The sequence below is a fragment of the Gossypium raimondii genome, chromosome 5 (genome assembly GCF_025698545.1).
Source record: "Gossypium raimondii isolate GPD5lz chromosome 5, ASM2569854v1, whole genome shotgun sequence".
NCBI lineage: Eukaryota > Viridiplantae > Streptophyta > Magnoliopsida > Malvales > Malvaceae > Gossypium > Gossypium raimondii.
In genome coordinates, this window is record NC_068569.1 from 49470042 (window position 1) to 49488694 (window position 18653).

The 18653-nt window shown below is 30.0% G+C and overlaps 1 protein-coding gene across 2 annotated transcripts; it reads right to left on the minus strand.

Annotated features, from left to right (window-relative positions):
* Positions 1 to 10965: 10965 nt before the first annotated feature.
* Positions 10966 to 14062, minus strand: LOC105766352 (ubiquitin-conjugating enzyme E2 36). 2 transcript variants are annotated; one of them, XM_012585770.2, is made up of 8 exons: positions 13898 to 14062; positions 13672 to 13699; positions 13408 to 13494; positions 12962 to 13020; positions 11851 to 11892; positions 11690 to 11763; positions 11400 to 11497; positions 10966 to 11279 (listed from the first exon to the last, which is right to left on the minus strand). In XM_012585770.2, the coding sequence occupies exons 1-8, from the start codon at positions 13931 to 13933 to the stop codon at positions 11242 to 11244; spliced, it is 462 nt and encodes a 153-aa protein (XP_012441224.1). In that variant the 5' UTR covers positions 13934 to 14062; the 3' UTR covers positions 10966 to 11241. The 2 variants fall into 2 exon arrangements, with proteins under 2 accessions (XP_012441224.1, XP_012441222.1); XM_012585768.2 differs by having other exon boundaries at positions 13802 to 14062.
* Positions 14063 to 18653: the final 4591 nt, after the last annotated feature.

Sequence of the window (18653 nt, forward strand, 5' to 3'; positions counted from 1 at the left end):
ATACTGCAAAATGAAGGGGTATAGAAGAAATTATTAGTGGCAAAAATGAACTACTCCAAGGAATCGATAGGCATTATGCATCGCAAACCAAGCTATGCAACTTTCTAGCACTCGCTATCAATATCAATCATTTACTTGCATTCAAGAAATACTCGCCTTGTTTTCCAAACAACATACGACTTGAGTACTTTAAAATGAAAGGAGGAATGGGAGGAAAGAAGAGAACAAAAAGACCAAACTATACTATCTTCTACAATTAATCAATATGTTGGAAGGAACTAAGCACCAAGACAGTCTTGAATGAAGATAGGAAAAATATGCTCAGTACATACATGGAAAAGCATATGAGAACTATATGCATTTTCAATTACTAAAATTTTGTAGTTTAAATTTGAAAATAACGTACAAGGTCAAAAATGAAGCAAGCACTAGCATTTGCAACCTAATATTTCATTTTCGTTAGCAAAAAAAGGGATAAAAAACACCCTTTTGTTTAGTCGAGCATGAAAAATCAAATGAGTAGAAAAATAATGTCGATTCATCACCAAATTATGGAGTGGTAGAAGATGACAGTAATCACAATGCTCAAATCGCCTTGAATAATGGAACGTAACTATTTATTCAATTATTAATTAATAAAAAATACAAGGCGTGACAAAGTACACGTGCGTTAATCCTTGTTCGTTTATATAGATTCGGCCATGTATGTCCAAACCCTGAAAATAAAATTAAAAAAATAAATAAATGAAACGCCTCGTAAAGTAGAAGAAAGGAGTTTGGTTATCGACGATTTGAGTTTGGATTTGGTCCTCAAAGCTTGGATTTGAGTTTGGTTTATGTCTTGAAAACTATATCGAGTTTCAAAGAAGTTTCAAGATTAAAATGGGTTTCAAAGGTTATCCAAGATTACAGATTATCTTCAAAGATTGGAAGATGAGATGAAGAAAATTGATGGATCAGTGTAAGGAGGAAGAAATATAGTGTAAGGAAAGGAATAAAGTTAACATACCTTTGAAATTGAAAGGTAGAATACGTAGAACGGTAGAAGCACTGCTCTAAGCTAACCTCTGATTCTGGAATTGGGCGGAGCCGTGTGGAGGACCGGAGGTGGATCGGTGGAGGTGGATTGGGAAAAAAAGGGAAGAGGAAGAGGGCACGGGCTGCTTAGGGATTTGGAAGCAGAAATAATTGAAAATTTGCGGCGTTTCTACAGTAGCGCCACTAATGCCCACAAAAACGGTGACGCTTTGTTTAAACAACAGCCCAACCTTGCGGCGTTTTTATAAATGTGCCGCTAATGCGCATATTTAGTGGCGTTTTTCCCTAACGCCGCTAAAGCCATTAAAATCGCAGACTAAAGCTACGCCGTTTTGTCTATAAAATTAAGAATTTTTGTGGCGTTTTTTATTCCAAACGCCCATAATGTCTCGTTTATTGCGGCGTTTTTAGTGGAAACGCCACTACGAAATCAAATTTTATATTGAAACGGCGCCGTTTAGGTATTCCATAGTTTTGTTAAGTAATATTTACAATATATAGTAGTAAAAATTATAAATTTTAGTGTTTTAACTAATATTTATAAATTTTAGATAAAATTATAAATTTTAGTGTTTTTATTTTTTTATTTTAATTTAATTCCATTTGTTAATTTGGTCCTCTCCTAAATTGTCAAATGTTATATATTAATTTTTTTAACTTATTTATTAGTTTCCTTTAAGTAATATTTATAATAAATTAGATAAAATTAACATTTTTAGTGTTTAAATTTCATTTTTATTTTTCTATTTTAATTATCTTTTATTTTCTTCCACATTTGTATGCTTTTAAAGAAAAACGCCACTACCTAAACTGACCCTATTGAAAAATTGCAATACATATTTGCGGCGTTTTCACAAAAACGCCGGTAATGTCTACCTTTTGCGGCGTTTTTGCTGAAAACGCCACTAAAAAATTTAAATTTTTCTACCCAAACGGCACCGTTTTAGGAAATTTTAATACATAGTAGTGGCATTTTTTTACTGAAAACGCCGCTAAAGCTCGCATATTTTTTTATATTCAATTATTGTATCTTTCATATAAATTTTACATAAAGAATTATTATAATTTTAAGTAATATTTAAAAGAATTAGAAAAAAATTTTATTTCATTTTTTTTGTATTTTATTTTTTCTTATAATTTGGTCCTATCCAAATTAAATAATTACATAAAGAATTATTTTTATTCCATTTTTATTTTGTATTTTATTTTTCTTATAATTTGGTCCTATCCAATTTAAATAATTACCTATCTATCCATATTAAATATATCAAATGGTTTAGATTAAATATTTTTAAATATAAAAGCATTAATTAATTGTATAAAATTGTATCATTTAACAAATCTAAAGTAAACCTTAAATCTTAAATTAACCATTCAATATACATATATAAAGTCTATCTATTATATATGATCTCTTAAATAATATAAATTTACTATACTCATAATTTCAATATATTAAACTTATTATTATATCTTTTACAATTATATAAGAACATATTTAATATATAAATAAAAAACTAATTAGTCTAAACCTTAAACCTTAACCCAACCCTTGAAACCCTAAATCCTAGCTCTTAACCCTAAACCCCTAACTCCTAACCCCTAAACCTTAAACCATAATCCCTAAATCCATATATAATCCCCAAACCTTAAAATAGTAACTCCTAAACTGGCCTTCAATCTTAAATTAACCATATACCTTAAGCCATATAAACCCTAAACTATAATGATAATTAATTAAATATTTTAAAATATTTGTTATCTTATCCTTTTCAATTATATATGAAATTTAAAAACATATTTAAAATATAAATAAAAAATTAATCTAAACCCAAAACCCTAACTCGACCCATGAAACCCTAAACTATATATCCTTAGCTCTTAACCCCTAAACCCCTAAACCTCTAGCCCTAACCCCTAAACCTTAAATCCTAACCCGACCCTAAATCCCTAATCCCTAAACCCTAACCCAATCTAGATTCCCTAACCCTAAACATTATTTAATATATAAATTAAAACACACTAATTAATCTAAACCTAACCCCTATACCTCTAACCCTTAAATCCATAAACCCTAAATCCATAAACACCATATTTGGTGTTTTATATTTACTTTATTTGATTTATTTAATCGAACTATCAATTTAAGTTTTATGATATTTTATTTTACTCATAATTTAATATATTTTTCTAGTAAAGTAGTTTAAATAAACTATATGATTGAAAAAAATAATAAATAGTTAGGAGGTAGGACTTCTCTTTAATAAAAACATTTTGTATTAAACAATATTATTTGTTATCATTTAAATGGAAATTTGACTATTATATAATGAATACAATGAAATATCAATTTTTCAACTTATAATAAAAATATATTAGCGGCGCTTTTTCAAAAACGCCGCTAAAAATCTTAGCATTAGCGGCGCTTATTAAAAATGCCGCTAAAGGCGAGCATTACCGCGCTTCTTCAAAAACGTCGCTAAAGGATAGAGAACATTAGCGCGTTTTTAAGAAGCGCTAATCTCGCTTTTAGCGGCGCTTACTCAAAACGCCGCTAAAGGCGAGCATTAGCGGCGCTTCTTAAAAAACGCCGCTAAGGGCCCCAAAAACTCAGAAAACGGTGTCGTATGGCTTAGGCTTTTTGCGGCGATTTTCAGAAAACGCCGCTAATGCTAATTTTTAGCGGCGTTTTCTGTTAAGCGCCTCTAATTCTCTACCTTTAGCGGCGTTTTTATAAAAGCGCCGCTAATGCTCGATTTTTAGTGGCGTTTTTTGTCCAAACGCCGCTAAAAATGCCGCTAAAAGCCTGTTTTGGTGTAGTGACCTCACTAGTTTAAAGGCACATCCAAAGCCTTCCAAACCGCTTTAGAGGCAACCACAATATTGTTACGATGAGGAGGATAATAACCATACTTAGCATCGCATCCAATTGTCGAATCACATCCATTGACAACCTTAACCTTAATGACATTTCCATTGCCATATCGATATACTTGAAAGCGCCACCACCGGGTTTATCACTCGAGTGGTACCGGTTGTTGCATTTCAAAGGGGTGCTGCCATCTCCGCTGGCTTCGAAGCTGTCGAGCGTCAACGTTACTTTCGTATGGTTAGAAACCGGGGGTGTGTAAAACTTGCCTTCTTTGCAACAATTTGGGGTCGTCTTCAATGGTGCATTAATGGGTTGATGGATGCTTCTTGGCTCTTATCTTGCCATTAGGCTTGCAAGTTTGAGATTCAATACTTTGCGAAAGAATAAGAAGTAAGGCAGAATTAAAACAGTAGAATGGGGTTGTTTCTTCATTGAATCAACCACTTCCTCTTTTGGAAGGAAAGTTAGACATTGAAGAAGGCTATAAGTAGATAGGAGGTTTGCCCATTCAAAGCCACTAATTTGTTAGAGCTTTGGTCTTTCAGCTTCTGGTAGTGAACCCAAGATACGATGGTTTGTCGTTTCTAATATAAATTAAAGGTTAAAATATAATATAAATTCATATAGTCGTTGAATTTAGTGTTTATATTTTTTTCAGAATTTAATTATTCTATTTTACAGATAAATTCAAGTCTAAATGTTAATATGATTTTTTTTGGTTATACTTATTGGTGTAACATCTTGAAATAAAAAACATATATATGTCAAAAAAAGCCCTTAAGAAAATGCAAAAAATAGATTAAGTAATTGTATTAAATTACTTTTAATTGAGCCCTACCATTAATTAAAATAATCAATGAAACCTATTTGAAATCCGTGGTTAATCAAGTTGACTATAAAATAAATTGACGAACCAATCAAATGGTGACATGTTGCAAATTCAATTTAAACTAATATTTCCTCATAAAAATAATTTAAAATTCATAAAAATATAAAAATTATTAAAACTTAAAAATATTAAAATTTATATAAACTTATAAAAATCTAATAAATTATGAAGAATTAAATATGTATAAAAATCTTAAAAACTTATAAAAAATCATAATAATAATAAAATATTAAAATTGATATTAACTTATAACAATTATAAAAAATAAAAAATAAAAAATAAAAACTTGAACTGGGCCGAACCAGTCGATCGTACCAATTAGACTGAAATTGACAAGAGTACCGGTTTAGAGAAAGCCATTAGATTGGTTGACCTGAGAATCAGACACTTAAATTGATTTTTTTTAAATATTTTTTATTCTTAATGTTTTATTTAATTGAATTAGACAGACTGGTCAATTTGATGAACCGATGGATTGATCAGTTCGACCACCGATCCGATTCTGAACTGGTGTTTTTCCCTTTTCTCCTCTTCACCATCGGTCTCCATTCTTCTTTAGTCCATATTCCTCTATTCAAATGTCTTCAATATTCTTATCTCACTTTTAACCGATTTTCCTCACGAAACTTTAACTTTTTCATTCATTCTCCTCACTTGTTTAAAGATAAACTTTATCTTCTATTTTTATTTTTTTTTCATATTTATTTCTCACTGATGTTAATTTTAGAAAATCTTAGTTACTATATGTCTTTATGGATTTCGTTATGTTTACATATTTTGTTTATATATCCATAACTATACACCTATATATTATATATAAAGTTATATATACTATTATATATTTACTGTTATATAAATATATATTTTATAAACTTATCTAAATATTTTTTTATTATATATATTATATATCTATATACTTTTTAATTACAATCATATATGTCTATTTTATAAAGAAATAAATTATTATATATATTATATACTTCAGTTTTTCTACTTGTTTACTTAGGGTGGGTTTGGATGAGCGATTGGGTGCGGTGCGGTGCGTTTAGCTTACTTTTTGTCTCACGCTACAGTATCGCTACAGTATCTAATCTCACCGCCACCGCTATTTTTACACTAACCGCAGGTAAACGCACCGCCCATCCAAACTCACCTTTAGTCTACCTATTAATTTCTTTTTACTATGTACTATGTATATATATATTTTTCCTATTGCATATATATATATATATTCTACCTATATTATATATATACACGGTCTTCTACAAGCTATATTGGTATATATATACACTTTTATATTTTTTTAACACCCTCGTACTATTGCATAGTTTTTTTTTTTAAATCATATCATTTGCATCAAAACTGCTGCTATTGGGGATATAAATTGCTTGTATATGCTCTCTTTTGCAAGTACCTACCTTATCTGTCCCCTTTACCCTTGCTTACGTTTTAGCCTATCATGCCTCCCTGTATCTCTACCAAACGTCCCACTACGAAGTGTGCTAGGGGTGAATCCTCTAGTACAAACTCGACCCTTCCCCTAGCCAGTTATTTCTAGGACATTAAGGGTGGGTTTGGATGGGTGATTGAGTGCGGTGCGGTACGTTTAGCTTACTTTTTGTCTCACTCTAATTAAAGTATCTAATCTCACCGCCACCGCTGTTTTTACAGTAACCACAGGTAAACGCACCGCCCATCCAAACCCACCCTAATTCCCTTGAAAAGTTCAACACATACTTCGCCATCCAAAATGTGCAAGTATCCCATCCTATCGACCTTAACTTTGTCTCCAACCAACTCGAGTTTAAGTACCTCGATCAACTTTGCGATTGGGTTGGTTACCTTGTCTACAAGTTAGAGGTGTTTGCTACGAAAACCTTGTTAGAGCCTTTGACTCTAATGCTAAGTTTACCTATGGTAACGTTGGTCGAACCGTCGTTTCCATCACTTCTTATATCATGGCTAAAGAGGTTGATATCTCTATCTCTTCCCTTGCAAGGCATCTTCCCATTCCAAATGAGGGCGATGGTAACAACTATGGCTTATTCCCTCACGAGCTTGTCAACCCTCACAGCTATGCAGGTGACCTTGACTTGCATGATAGGATCCTCCACCTTATTTTTACTTAGATAGTGTCTCTTAAAACAAGCATTTCGTATTTTGTAATTTGGATTATTGGATGTGACATTGCTTTCATACAAACCATTGCCTTAACCTCACCTCAATAATTTTCCTTTAACATTGTCAAGATTGTCTATCTTCTCGTCTCTAGCAACAAAAATCTTAGGTATGACACCTTTCTCTCTCATATTTTTCAAGCCTTTAAGTTAAACGTTAGTGTTGACCCTGATCGAGCCATTACCTCCTAGCTCGATATGCCGACTGTGTTGGATCTAGTGCCCTAAGCATAGCATATTCGTTTTGTATACTTGTTATTATTTTCGAACAAATGATTTAATAATACTATCTATAAATTAAATTAATACCTTTTTTATATTATCCTCAATGGTTTTTGCACACAAAACAAAATAGAAGCAAATATTGGCTCAATGGTTATCTAACGTTTAACTAATACCAAACGATATTACGTGGTCGGATCATAATATGGAAAGAAAACTTGTATTAGTAGATGAACCTAAACGCGTCCTTAGTCTAATCGGAAATGAGCAAACCAATTGACTAATATGATATCTATCAAGTGCAATTGAGGAGATGATTTTTCTTGAGCATCGGAGTGGATGACTCCCAGAAGATAGAGATATAGATGTGATTGATTGGACTGACAATACATCAGATAGGACTCAAGTAGAACAAATCCTAGTTTTGTTTATGGATTTATTCACTTGCGAAGTTCATAGTGTGACATACTTTAATCTTTAGTGGATGATGGACTATGTATGTGTGACTCATATACTTTGATGTAAGTAAAAACTAGAGTTCAAATAGATAAGGAACCAAGAGTTGGGTGTATTAGGTATATGACTTATGTAGTATGTAGCATCATTCACAATAGCAAAATTTATAGCTCAGCTAATGGGTAAATGATATCTTCTCATTGACATTACATGATAGATGAAAAGTTAACGTGGCCACATGTCTTTTGTCTTTGTGATAAATTACTTAATTAATTACTATTTGATAGTAATTGACTTTTTGTGAAGGAAGATGTAATAATTACTATGAGATAAAATAGGATCATATTAGGATAACGAATTTATCCCAAAAAAATTAAAGATATCCTATGAGAGTAACACACTTATGACAAGGTTATTAGACGAGCACTGATTGAGTAGCTTTCGTAATGATCTGTAATTATGGAGAACTCAGTCACAATACTATAGTAGAATGACTTCGTGACTAAATGAATTTATAATTAATATAGGTGAAAAGTTGGAACTTATTTATAAATCATTTGAGCTCTAATTATGTAACGACCTGATTTTAGTGGTATCAGAAATTGTGCTTTTGGGACCTCGTTTTCATGAATTAAGACCGTAAATATTAAATAAGGATGAATTGCAATTTGAATAATAAATTTAACTAAAATTGTGATTAATTAGGACTCAAGGACTAAATTATAAAATCTATTCACTATAGATTCTTAATTAATAAATGACTTGGGAACTTAAATTACAATTAACCAAAATAAAAAACAACAACAATTAAAACACACCTAATCATGAGATGGTGGACGGTCATTTGTGTGTGGATTAGTTTTAATAATTTAAAGATTTACTTAATTAAAATATAATTGATTAAACATTAACAATTTGGTGGAAGGAGATATAATCATCATCTCCTTCAACCGTCCAGACCCAGGGTTTTCAAATTTTAACCTCTATTTCAAGTAAATTTTTATAATTTTATAAGTTTTATGATTTTTTATGATTTTGATAAGTTTTAAGATTTTTAAATATGGTTTATTAATTTTATTAATTTTATTATTTTATTATAATTTTATAAGTTTATATCAATTTTAGTATTTTTAAATTTTAATACTTTCAATAATATTTTTATTTTTAATAATTTTTATGATTTTTATGAGAAAATATTAGATTACACCAAAAAATTGACATGTGTCACCATCTTATTAGTCCATTAATTTATATTAATAGTCAGTGTGATCAACTATATATGAATTTTGTTAATGGAAGGGCTTAATTTGATTTTTTTGGTTAACGACAAGGGCTCAATTGGGTGTGAATTTAATACAGGGTCTTAATTGATTTTTTCTTTTTTCAATTTCTTAAGGGTTATTTGGGCATATAAGCCAAAAAAAAACCTCATTTGGTATTTATGTAACTGAAAAAATGTTTAACGAATCTGAGTTTAACACAAAAAATAATAGTTTTGACAATTTGACTTACATTTTTAAGTTCAAAAAGTAAGAGTACTAAATTCCAAATGTATGAAAAGTTAAGAGACTTGAACATATTTTAACCTATATTAAATGTTGATTAATTGTTAGCTCAATTGACATTGGTATTATTGCTAATGCAGGAGAACGTGAATTCGGACGTACTCAAGTGCCTTTATTCTCCTATTTAAAAGGTGGGGTGGAATTATAAATGATTTTAAGTATTGTATAAAAAAATTCAAAAGGTTAATATCATTCATAATTTTCTGTTTTGGTATAATTTTGTATAAGTTTCATAAATTATTTCCCAATTCCTTCATGTTTATTAAAATCTTATTTTTGTACTATGATAAAAATTATCGGATTTAAAAGTGCATATAAAGTTGAAAAAATTCATGTTGCATACACCGACGGTTAAAGCTTAAGGTAAACTATAAAAATAGTCACTTTTCTTTGTCTTAGATTATAGTTTAGTCATTTATATTTGAAATATTACGTTTTAGTTACTTACGTTATCATTTTCTTACGAAGTGGTCACTCTGCCGTTAAGCTCTGTTACCTCCCTAATAACAGTCCTATGTGGCAGTCTAAATAAGTTTTAAATGCCAACTTGGATGTCCAGGGATGAAAATAGATTTTTAATTTTTTTATGACAATAAAATATAAAATTTTTCCCTAAAACTCAATTTTCTCCTGTTTAAAAAGAAGCAATAACTGGGTTTTGGAAAATTACCATAAGAAATAAAAGAGAAGAGCATAATGACAGAGAAGAAATAGAAGAAGAAGAAGTTGCAAGCAATCCTTGATTAGGATTTTTCTTCTTGTTAAATTTAGGGCAAAATTTTGTATAATATTTTCATAAAAAAATAAAAATCTATTTTCAGTCCAACTAGACATCTAAGTTGACATTTAAAATCCATTTGGACTGCCATGTAGGATTGTCGTTAGTGAGGTAATGGACTTCGTAACAAAACGATAACGTAAGCGACTAAAACATAACATTTCAAACAAAAGTGATTTTTTTTTGTAATTTACCCTAAAGTTTAAACAATGGACCGAAGTTTTGTATGTTTATATATTGGTTTACGTACTAATAGATGCAAAATTGGGCTTTTGAAAATTATATTTAATATTCAAATATGAGAGATAGTATTACATTCAAAATAAAAAATATTGGAGATAATTTATATTAAATTTGCATGGAGTTTAAGAAAATATTAAATTAGATGATATAAATTTATAAAACCTAAACCTCACTTTAGTTAAAATATTATGATATTTAAGGTTGTAATGATTCTTTACGTTTATAGATTTTATCAAAATAATATTTGATTCTTTATATCCTCAATTAGCAAATACTTTTTTTTATATTGTTGAAAACTTTTATACTAAAAGTCAAATTGCACTTTACTCAAAAATAAGTAAATTAGTTCCTACACTTAGATTAAAGTGCAAATTGATCTTTTAATATACAAGAACTAATTTTTAATAATAGAAATAAATAAATTTTATTAGGAAGACCAGTTTACTATTTATCTACTAAATAAAAACTAATTTACCTATTTTTAAGTTAATCCAACTCTAAATATATGTGCCTCCATGATACTTTTACTCTTCAAAACTCAAACTTGAGGAAAAGCACATGCAATAATTTCATTTTTAATCAGTTTTCATTTTAGTCCCTCACTTGTGTTTTTCCAGTCCAAACACTAACATATTCATATTATTCCATCATATCATTTCACCTTTTCTCTGTTTTCAATTGATGACCAAACCACAAAAACAATGCATCATCGTTAATCCGACCAGTAATAAGAATCTGAAATGGATATATTAAAGAATAATCCCTTAGTTCAGCATTTTGAGAGTTTTAGAAGAACAATGTTGATATTATCATACAAGTTCAGACAGCTTCCAATGGGGAAACGATTAAACATTTAACAGACAGCAACTGGGAAGCTTTGCCAATATCAAACTTTCCCTAACGTTTAAACCTTCCAAATATCCTTACAGAATTGACATTCAATCGCTTACATTGCACAAAATGTTATTTTTAACAAGGCAAATGTTTCCGCCACTTGTATGTCATGCACCGCTTGCGTATAGACGGGTCCATTCCTTAGCTGCAAAACGGAAATCAAGAACAGTTAATTATAAGAATGGCAGCATATCTTCCTTTGATTTGTAGTAGTGTGTTGACCAATCCCAATGACCTTAACACTGTAAGTAGAGATTTTTCTTACCTGTCTCGACAGCTTCAGCCTCATTCGTTTTCCAGTGTTTAGCAATGTTCTCGGAGAGTGGATCATCGGGATTTGGAGCACTCAAGAGTGCTTGAATGCTGGAATATAGATGATAATCTCAGTATTAATCTAAGCCAAAAGTAGGCAGTGGTGGAAAAGAAATATTCAACCATATTTACTAGAAAATCTTCTGCCAATATAAAAAATGTTTTAAATCGTTTTCATCGAGCCATGATATATTCACCCTATATGAAAAACCTATACTCTCATTTCACAGAAACTTGTAATACCTCAAAAGTACAGTTCGGATTTGGAGAGCAGGACTCCATTTGTCTTTGAGAATATCAAGGCATATTCTTCCAAGCTGAAAGAAAGCTCAATCTTCAAAGCCAAGAAAATACATCTTTCACACCATAAAATAAGGACAATGGAAGGAACGAGTAGACCAAACCTTATCAATGTTCGGATGATATATCTTTGTAAGAAACCGAACCTGTTATACCAAATTTTTTTAGGTGGTTAAAAATAGAAAATATATCAGAAAGGACAATGAATGACAGAAAATTTCTGAGAAAAGAGGTGAACTTGATGCTGAAATGCCATCTACTGTCGGTTAAAATTCTATGAATATACCACATTCATGAACCGCTAGTGCAAGAGAATTAAACGATGAAGTCCAGTGACCAGAAATGAGACAAAGAAGGCCAATCTTATGAAACCGGACAATCAAGTACCGATAGCAGGAAGACAACAAAGTCTCAAATGGCATCATATTAGTCATGCAGAGCTCAACTAGGAAAGTAAGCACAAATTAGATCATTACCACCAAGCACATTTGGTTCCGCACGGCTAATCACATGCAAAGGCATCACTAGAAAGAAAAATGTTCTTCCCGGGTGAAAGTAAAACTTTCAAGGGTCAAAGAAATGAGTTGGCTACCTAGTTAGTAGACGCTAAGGCATCGATCATGTCACAACAAGGACTTCAGGAAAGCAGTGCATATAACACAAAGTTTGAATGCAGATCAACATTTTCCTTTAAATGACATCAAAGCAAAAATTATAAGCTGATAAAACGAAAGGAGATTAATGCATATTTGGTATTTAATTCGGCCATACTAAAAAAGGACAATTCAATTCTGCTGAGCCTGTAATTACAAGTCAACAACAAATTATAGAGCATTCCGCAGCATTTCAAGTGTAGTGAGTATTAATATATAATATACTTCAGGTTTTGGTGTTTTGCTACACTGATTAACATTTTAACAAACCAAAGGTAACTATATCTCATAATCACTAAGAAGACAACATAGAGCGATGGAAACTAGATGCAGTAATAGTAAAAACATGCCAGAAAAAACACCCCAACAAATTAAAAACATTTCTCTAAAAGCAAACTACAACATCCCTAAATCATATCAAAACCCTATAAAAACTTTTCTAGACGAGGTCATGAAGACGAGTAATATCGGATATCAAAGGAAAAACAATCCAGTATACAACAGTGGATACGAAAACAAGGTCATGCTAAATACTAAGAAGCGATGCAGGAGAGTTGAGTACCTTGGGAGCAGTCATGGGATATTCTTCAGGCAAAAATAGTTCCAACTTGAAAACGCCTCCTAAACGAAATATTCCAAACAATAAAATGAATGATATTCTTTAATTACAAAATGAGATATTGCCAAAAAGAACTTCCCAAAACCAGACTAAGCACTGGATAAGACTGAAAAAGCATGCTAATTGAACCTACATTTTAAGATTGAAAACAAGGGTCCATTTTTGCTTACAAAGGTTAGAAAACCAAAGGGAAAAAAGAAAATGAAATAAAATAAACGCTGCATAAACCAATTTTCTGAACAATAATACTGCTTAAAACGAATTGTGGTCATTTTAATGACTGACCATTGGGGATGGTGTCACTCTTAATGACGTAAATCAGCCATAAACATTGAACAATCAACACAAATTATACATTTCTAAACCATTAGATGAAAAAAATAAACTACCTTCATATGGAGACTGTGTGGGACCAAGGATCATCACATTGAAATATCGCATGTTATCCTCTGATGGTGAAGCACTAATTCCAGGTGCTGCGGGGCAAAAAAAAAAAAAAACACTTTTAGGCAACAGGAAAAAATAATTTCTTAAAAAAAAAGAAACCCAGAAAGTTAATTTGGTTTCTCATAACATTGAAACTACTAAAAACACAAAATTTAACAAGAATTTCTAAAAAAAAAAAGAAAAAAGAAAGAAAGCTAAGGACTTACCTGGTTCACTGAGGAGACGCTGAGTTTCCTGTTTCGATCAAAGGTAAAGGAGACCAGAATTAAAACATGGAAAATTAACAAGAAAAGCAAAGCTTTCTTCAATGTAAGAAGACGCTCTTAAATTAATTACCTGAAGCTTTTGATTCATTAAAAGCGTAAACAATAAAGCTATGAAAGCAATGTGTAGAAACCCAGAAAAGGAGAGGAGGGAGATAGAAAAAGGAACCTTAATTATTCTTCGAGGGAGATTGGTATTGGCCATTGCAAGGATCGATGGGTGAACATAAACAGGGAAAACAGTTTCTGGGAATTGAGATAAAAAGGACTCCTTTCAAGTCTCAAGTTCTCACATTGATTTAGTGTTTTTCTTATAATCCACGTTTTAACTCCACTCCACAGCAACCCACGTTCAAAATATCACACTAAATTTTAATTTATTACTACTGCTGTAAATTTATAACATTTTAGTTTAATTGCACAATTAATACCTACATATTTTTTAATTTCCCTTTTCATCAATTTAATTATTTTTTTATTTTCTTTTAACATTTTAGTTTAATTAGGTAGTGTTTGGTACATTTCCATGATAAATTTTTAATAGAATGTGATTGTTAAGAATAAGATTACTAAGAATCTATGCAATTATTTAAGTATTTTCTTGAATTGGTGTCACTCTCAACCATGTCACCAATTCGATAGGAAAATTATGAAAATATCTTTTGTAATTAAAATAAATTATATTATTCAAGATTATTTTAATATATTCATTTTAACAAAAATCAATAAAATATACATATATTGGGATTTAAACCTACATTAATTGGATTAAAAATCCTTAAATTTACCATTTAACCAAAGCTTCATTTTAATATATTATATACATTTTTATTTTAATGTGCGTAATTTATTATCTCCATTAATTGTATATATTAATAATGTTGTTAATTAAGTTGGTGTCACAAGTCAACTTGACACTAACTCACAATTGATGATAACGCCATGATAAATAAATGTAGTGCATTTAGTATTGTTAATATGATGTATTTATGTTGTTAATTTCATGTGTTATTAGGGGCGAAGCCAAGGGGGGCTGGAAGGGGCCCGACCCCCTAAAATGGAAAATTTTCTATTTAAGCCTTTTGAAAATTTTAAATTTGTAAAGATAAAATTATACTTTGGCCCCCTTAAAAATGATAAAAATTTAATTTAATCCTTTAAAAATTATAAAAATAGAGGCTATTAAAATGGTGAAATTATATTTTTACTATCGTAAAAGTTACAATTTAATTTCAGCCCCCCTAAAATATTTTTTTGGCTTCGCCCCTATGTGCTATTATAATTAATTAGTTTCGAACCATACGTTTTATTGTTTATTGTATGTTACTTTTAAACACATATCTGCATTTTAAATTCATGGTTTCCACATGCATATGCTTGTGATCGGATTTCTAGTATTAATGATGTATTTGATTGAGTTGGTGCTACAAATTAATTCGATATCAACTCAAAATTGATAACAACTAAATGATAAATAATTAAATCTATTTTTTAATTTTAATATTGTACAAATTTCATGTGTAATTGTTATTAATTAGTTTGAGTAATACATTTTATTATTTATTTTATGTTATTTTAAACACACATTTATATTATATATTTGTGGTTTCCACACACATATAAGTCTGATGTAATCTCTAATGTAATATTACAATGTTCAATGTATTGGAAAAGTCATGATAGTAAATTTTGAAAGATAAAATACAAATTTAATTAATTTTAACATTTTCAATAATATTTATTTATTTTAAATAAAATAAATTAATATATTTATCTCATTGATATATGATTAAATTGAAAATAAATTTTAAATAATTTATATCTATTAATTTAGAATATAATCTAAAATTTAAATTCAATAATATTTTAAAATTTTAAATTAAATATTTTTATGATTTTGTGGTGAAAAGATATTTGATAATAGTAATTAAAATAAATAAATAAGAAAAGGAAATTTTAATTTAGATAAATTTTAACTTTGGAAAGTTATTTTTCCATTAAGGTAGCACTTGGTGTTTTTCCTATGTATTATTCTAATGACATGTAATCTTGGAAAAGTTACTTTACAATGTTTGGTATACATTGAAAGGTATTGATTAAAATCCGAAAATTACATTATCACATTTGGTTTAATATGTACTAATTAGGAATGTCATGATAATTTGCGATTTTACCCTTATTAAATAAAAGAAAAGCATATTTATTATGAATAAAAAGATTGGAAAGACAAAACAAAGTGAAAACAAATTGGGGCACAACTATACCCAAGTCAATAGACTTAATTTTTATAATAAAATTTATTCCTCATAAAATTTGATTGAATATTTAATAAAAAATTTAATTGGTTTTTAAAATTTTTATTTATAATGTTAATTAAAAGTAAAATCATTTCAAATTAAAAGTAAAATCATTTCAAATTTATCTTACATATTTTTTTCAAATATAATAATGCACATATAAAATTTAAAAGTAAAATTTATTTTTGAATCGTGGCAGAGCCACTAAGAGACTAAGGGGGCCATGGCTCCCCTTAGGTCTAAGATTTTTTAATTTTTTCCTTTTCTAACTTTAGGTTGATTAATTGAAATTTCTTTCTGATTAAAACCCCTATTATCGCGTTAACTTGTACTATGGATTCTCCTATTAGATTTGACTCTAATCCTGTAGATTTATATCGTCCTATTTTTAGGATTGCATGCAACTCCACTCAATTATGCAAGTTTCACTCCTAAACAGGGTCTAATCATACTCTGACTTAAGCACATATCAAACATGGATTAATAGTTTAGAAATATTAAACTAAGAATTAAGTACATATAATTGAGAATAAGAAACTAAGTATTTATTGCGTAAAATAAAAATCAAACGACAGAATCTATAACAGGGTTCATCTCTCCTAGGTATTTAGAAAATTAGTTCATACTTGAAAATAAAAACATCCAATATATAGAATAACTGAAAGAAATAAAGAAACTCATGATAGTCTCCTAAGAAATCAACTGGGAATCTTCAATCTTGATGGAAATATGTTTCAGAATAGACTTCAATGGTGTTTTTCAAGTTGTTTTCTTGAATATTCTATGACGGTTCACTCCTATCTTTTTATTTTTGTCATATATACGTCTTAGGATGTCCGAAAAACCTAAAAATTGTGTTTTTTTGCAGTTCAGAGTGTCAATCTGCGCAACCGACACGGCCTACCACATGGCCGTGTGGTAGCCTGTGTGGAATGGGTCAACCTATATGGCTCCTATAGCTCGCTTCGATTTTCCGGTTTTGGCTCCTTTTTCTCCTAAACACTCTATTAAGCATAAAAACATGAATTAAAAGGATTATGAGTATAAAATTCATAATTAATAACGAATAATCACCCAAAAATGCATTAAGAATAACGTTAAAATATGCTACTTTTATTACTTCTCATTGTCCCCACTTGCAAGTTGTTGAAATCATATATTTGGATACATAATGTGGAACAAAATTTTTATCTAATTTTTTATAGTATAATAACATACACAATATATGTTATAGGAAAAAAAATAGTTTTATGTAGCACGTCTAGTTTTAGGTCGACCCTCCCAAGGTTAACATTTTGGTTCAGCCATTGTTTTTGAATAAATTAATATATATATTGTGTATATAATACTTGTGAAAAATCCGTTGAAATAATATAGAAAATCAAGTAGCAGACACAAAGGAAGAAGGCAATAACTTTTTTTATGTTTATTAATAGATTAATACCCTAAACCAATAGAAAATAAGGATAATTTTATCTTAATATATATTTTTTCCAACTTTTCAACCTAATTGGGAAAGTAATTTTCCAACTGTTAAGTATGACTCTATTTTTAGTCAAATTTGAAAAATAATCTTTTAGTTAAACTCTGTTTATTTATTTCATCAAACAACGATTTGTTTAGATTATTTTATTATTATTTGACATATGAATTTAGCCTATAAATAGATTTTTTTATAACCTTAGAAAAAACACCCATTAGATTAGAACTCATAACACATTTAGAGAATTTTGTGCTTATGTTTTGAGGGTTCTTTGTTTTTCGGGTTTTCGGGGTTTAGTTTTATCTTCGTCTTTTGTACTCTTCATTCTTTTGCCATTATAGTAAAATTATATTTGCCCGTGGTTTTTTATCCTCTTTAGAGGGGTTTTTCCACGTTAAATTTGTGTGTTTAATTTCTCAATTTATTCCACTATTTTTATTACTTGTTGTTTAATCGGGTCGATCCCTAACAAGTGGTATAAGAGCTAGTTCAATTTTCATAGATCAGCCCATTCAGATATGGCAACAATAAGGTTTGAAATTGAGAAGTTCGATGGTGAGACAAATTTCAATCTGTGGCAAGTTCGGATGATGGCAATTCTAGTTCAATCCGGTTTGAAAAAAAGTTGTTACCGGGAAAAAGCCTGAGAATCTAAATAAAACAGAATGGGAAGAGCTTGATGAAAAGACCTTGTCTGCAATCCAGTTGTGCCTCGCGAATACGGTATTGCAGGAGGTATTGATGGAGAAGACCTCATCCACCTTGCGGAAAAGGTTAGAAACTCTTTATGCGACTAAGTCTCTGGCTAACTGTTTAGTGTTGAAACAACGTCTATTTACGTTTCGCATGAACGAAGGTGAGCTTCTTAGAGATCACATCAGCCAATTCATTACTCTTTTAAATGATTTAAAGAATGCTGAGGTTCATATTGATGATGAAGATCAAGCTATGCTATTATTGTTCTCTTTACCCCCTTCATACAAGTCTTTCAGGGAGACCCTGATTTATGGCAGAGACAAACTCTCATTCGAAGATGGGAAGGGTCATTTGTTGAGTAGAGACAAACTCGACAATTAGCCTCATTTGGATAGCAAGGTAGATAGGCAAGCTTCCATTTTGATAGCATCAAAGAAACAAGACAAGAG

What these genes read in the sequence shown, in the direction of transcription:
- LOC105766352 (XM_012585768.2), bottom strand. Translation starts at nt 13,933, where the DNA reads ATGGCCAATACCAATCTCCCTCGAAGAATAATTAAGGTTCCTTTTTCT. An exon ending in CACACAGTCTCCATATGAAG is followed by an intron (nt 13,021 to 13,407) that starts GTAGTTTATTTT and finishes TATTTCGTTTAG; the next exon opens with GAGGCGTTTTCAAGTTGGAA. An exon ending in GGCTGAAGCTGTCGAGACAG is followed by an intron (nt 11,280 to 11,399) that starts GTAAGAAAAATC and finishes TCCGTTTTGCAG; the next exon opens with CTAAGGAATGGACCCGTCTA.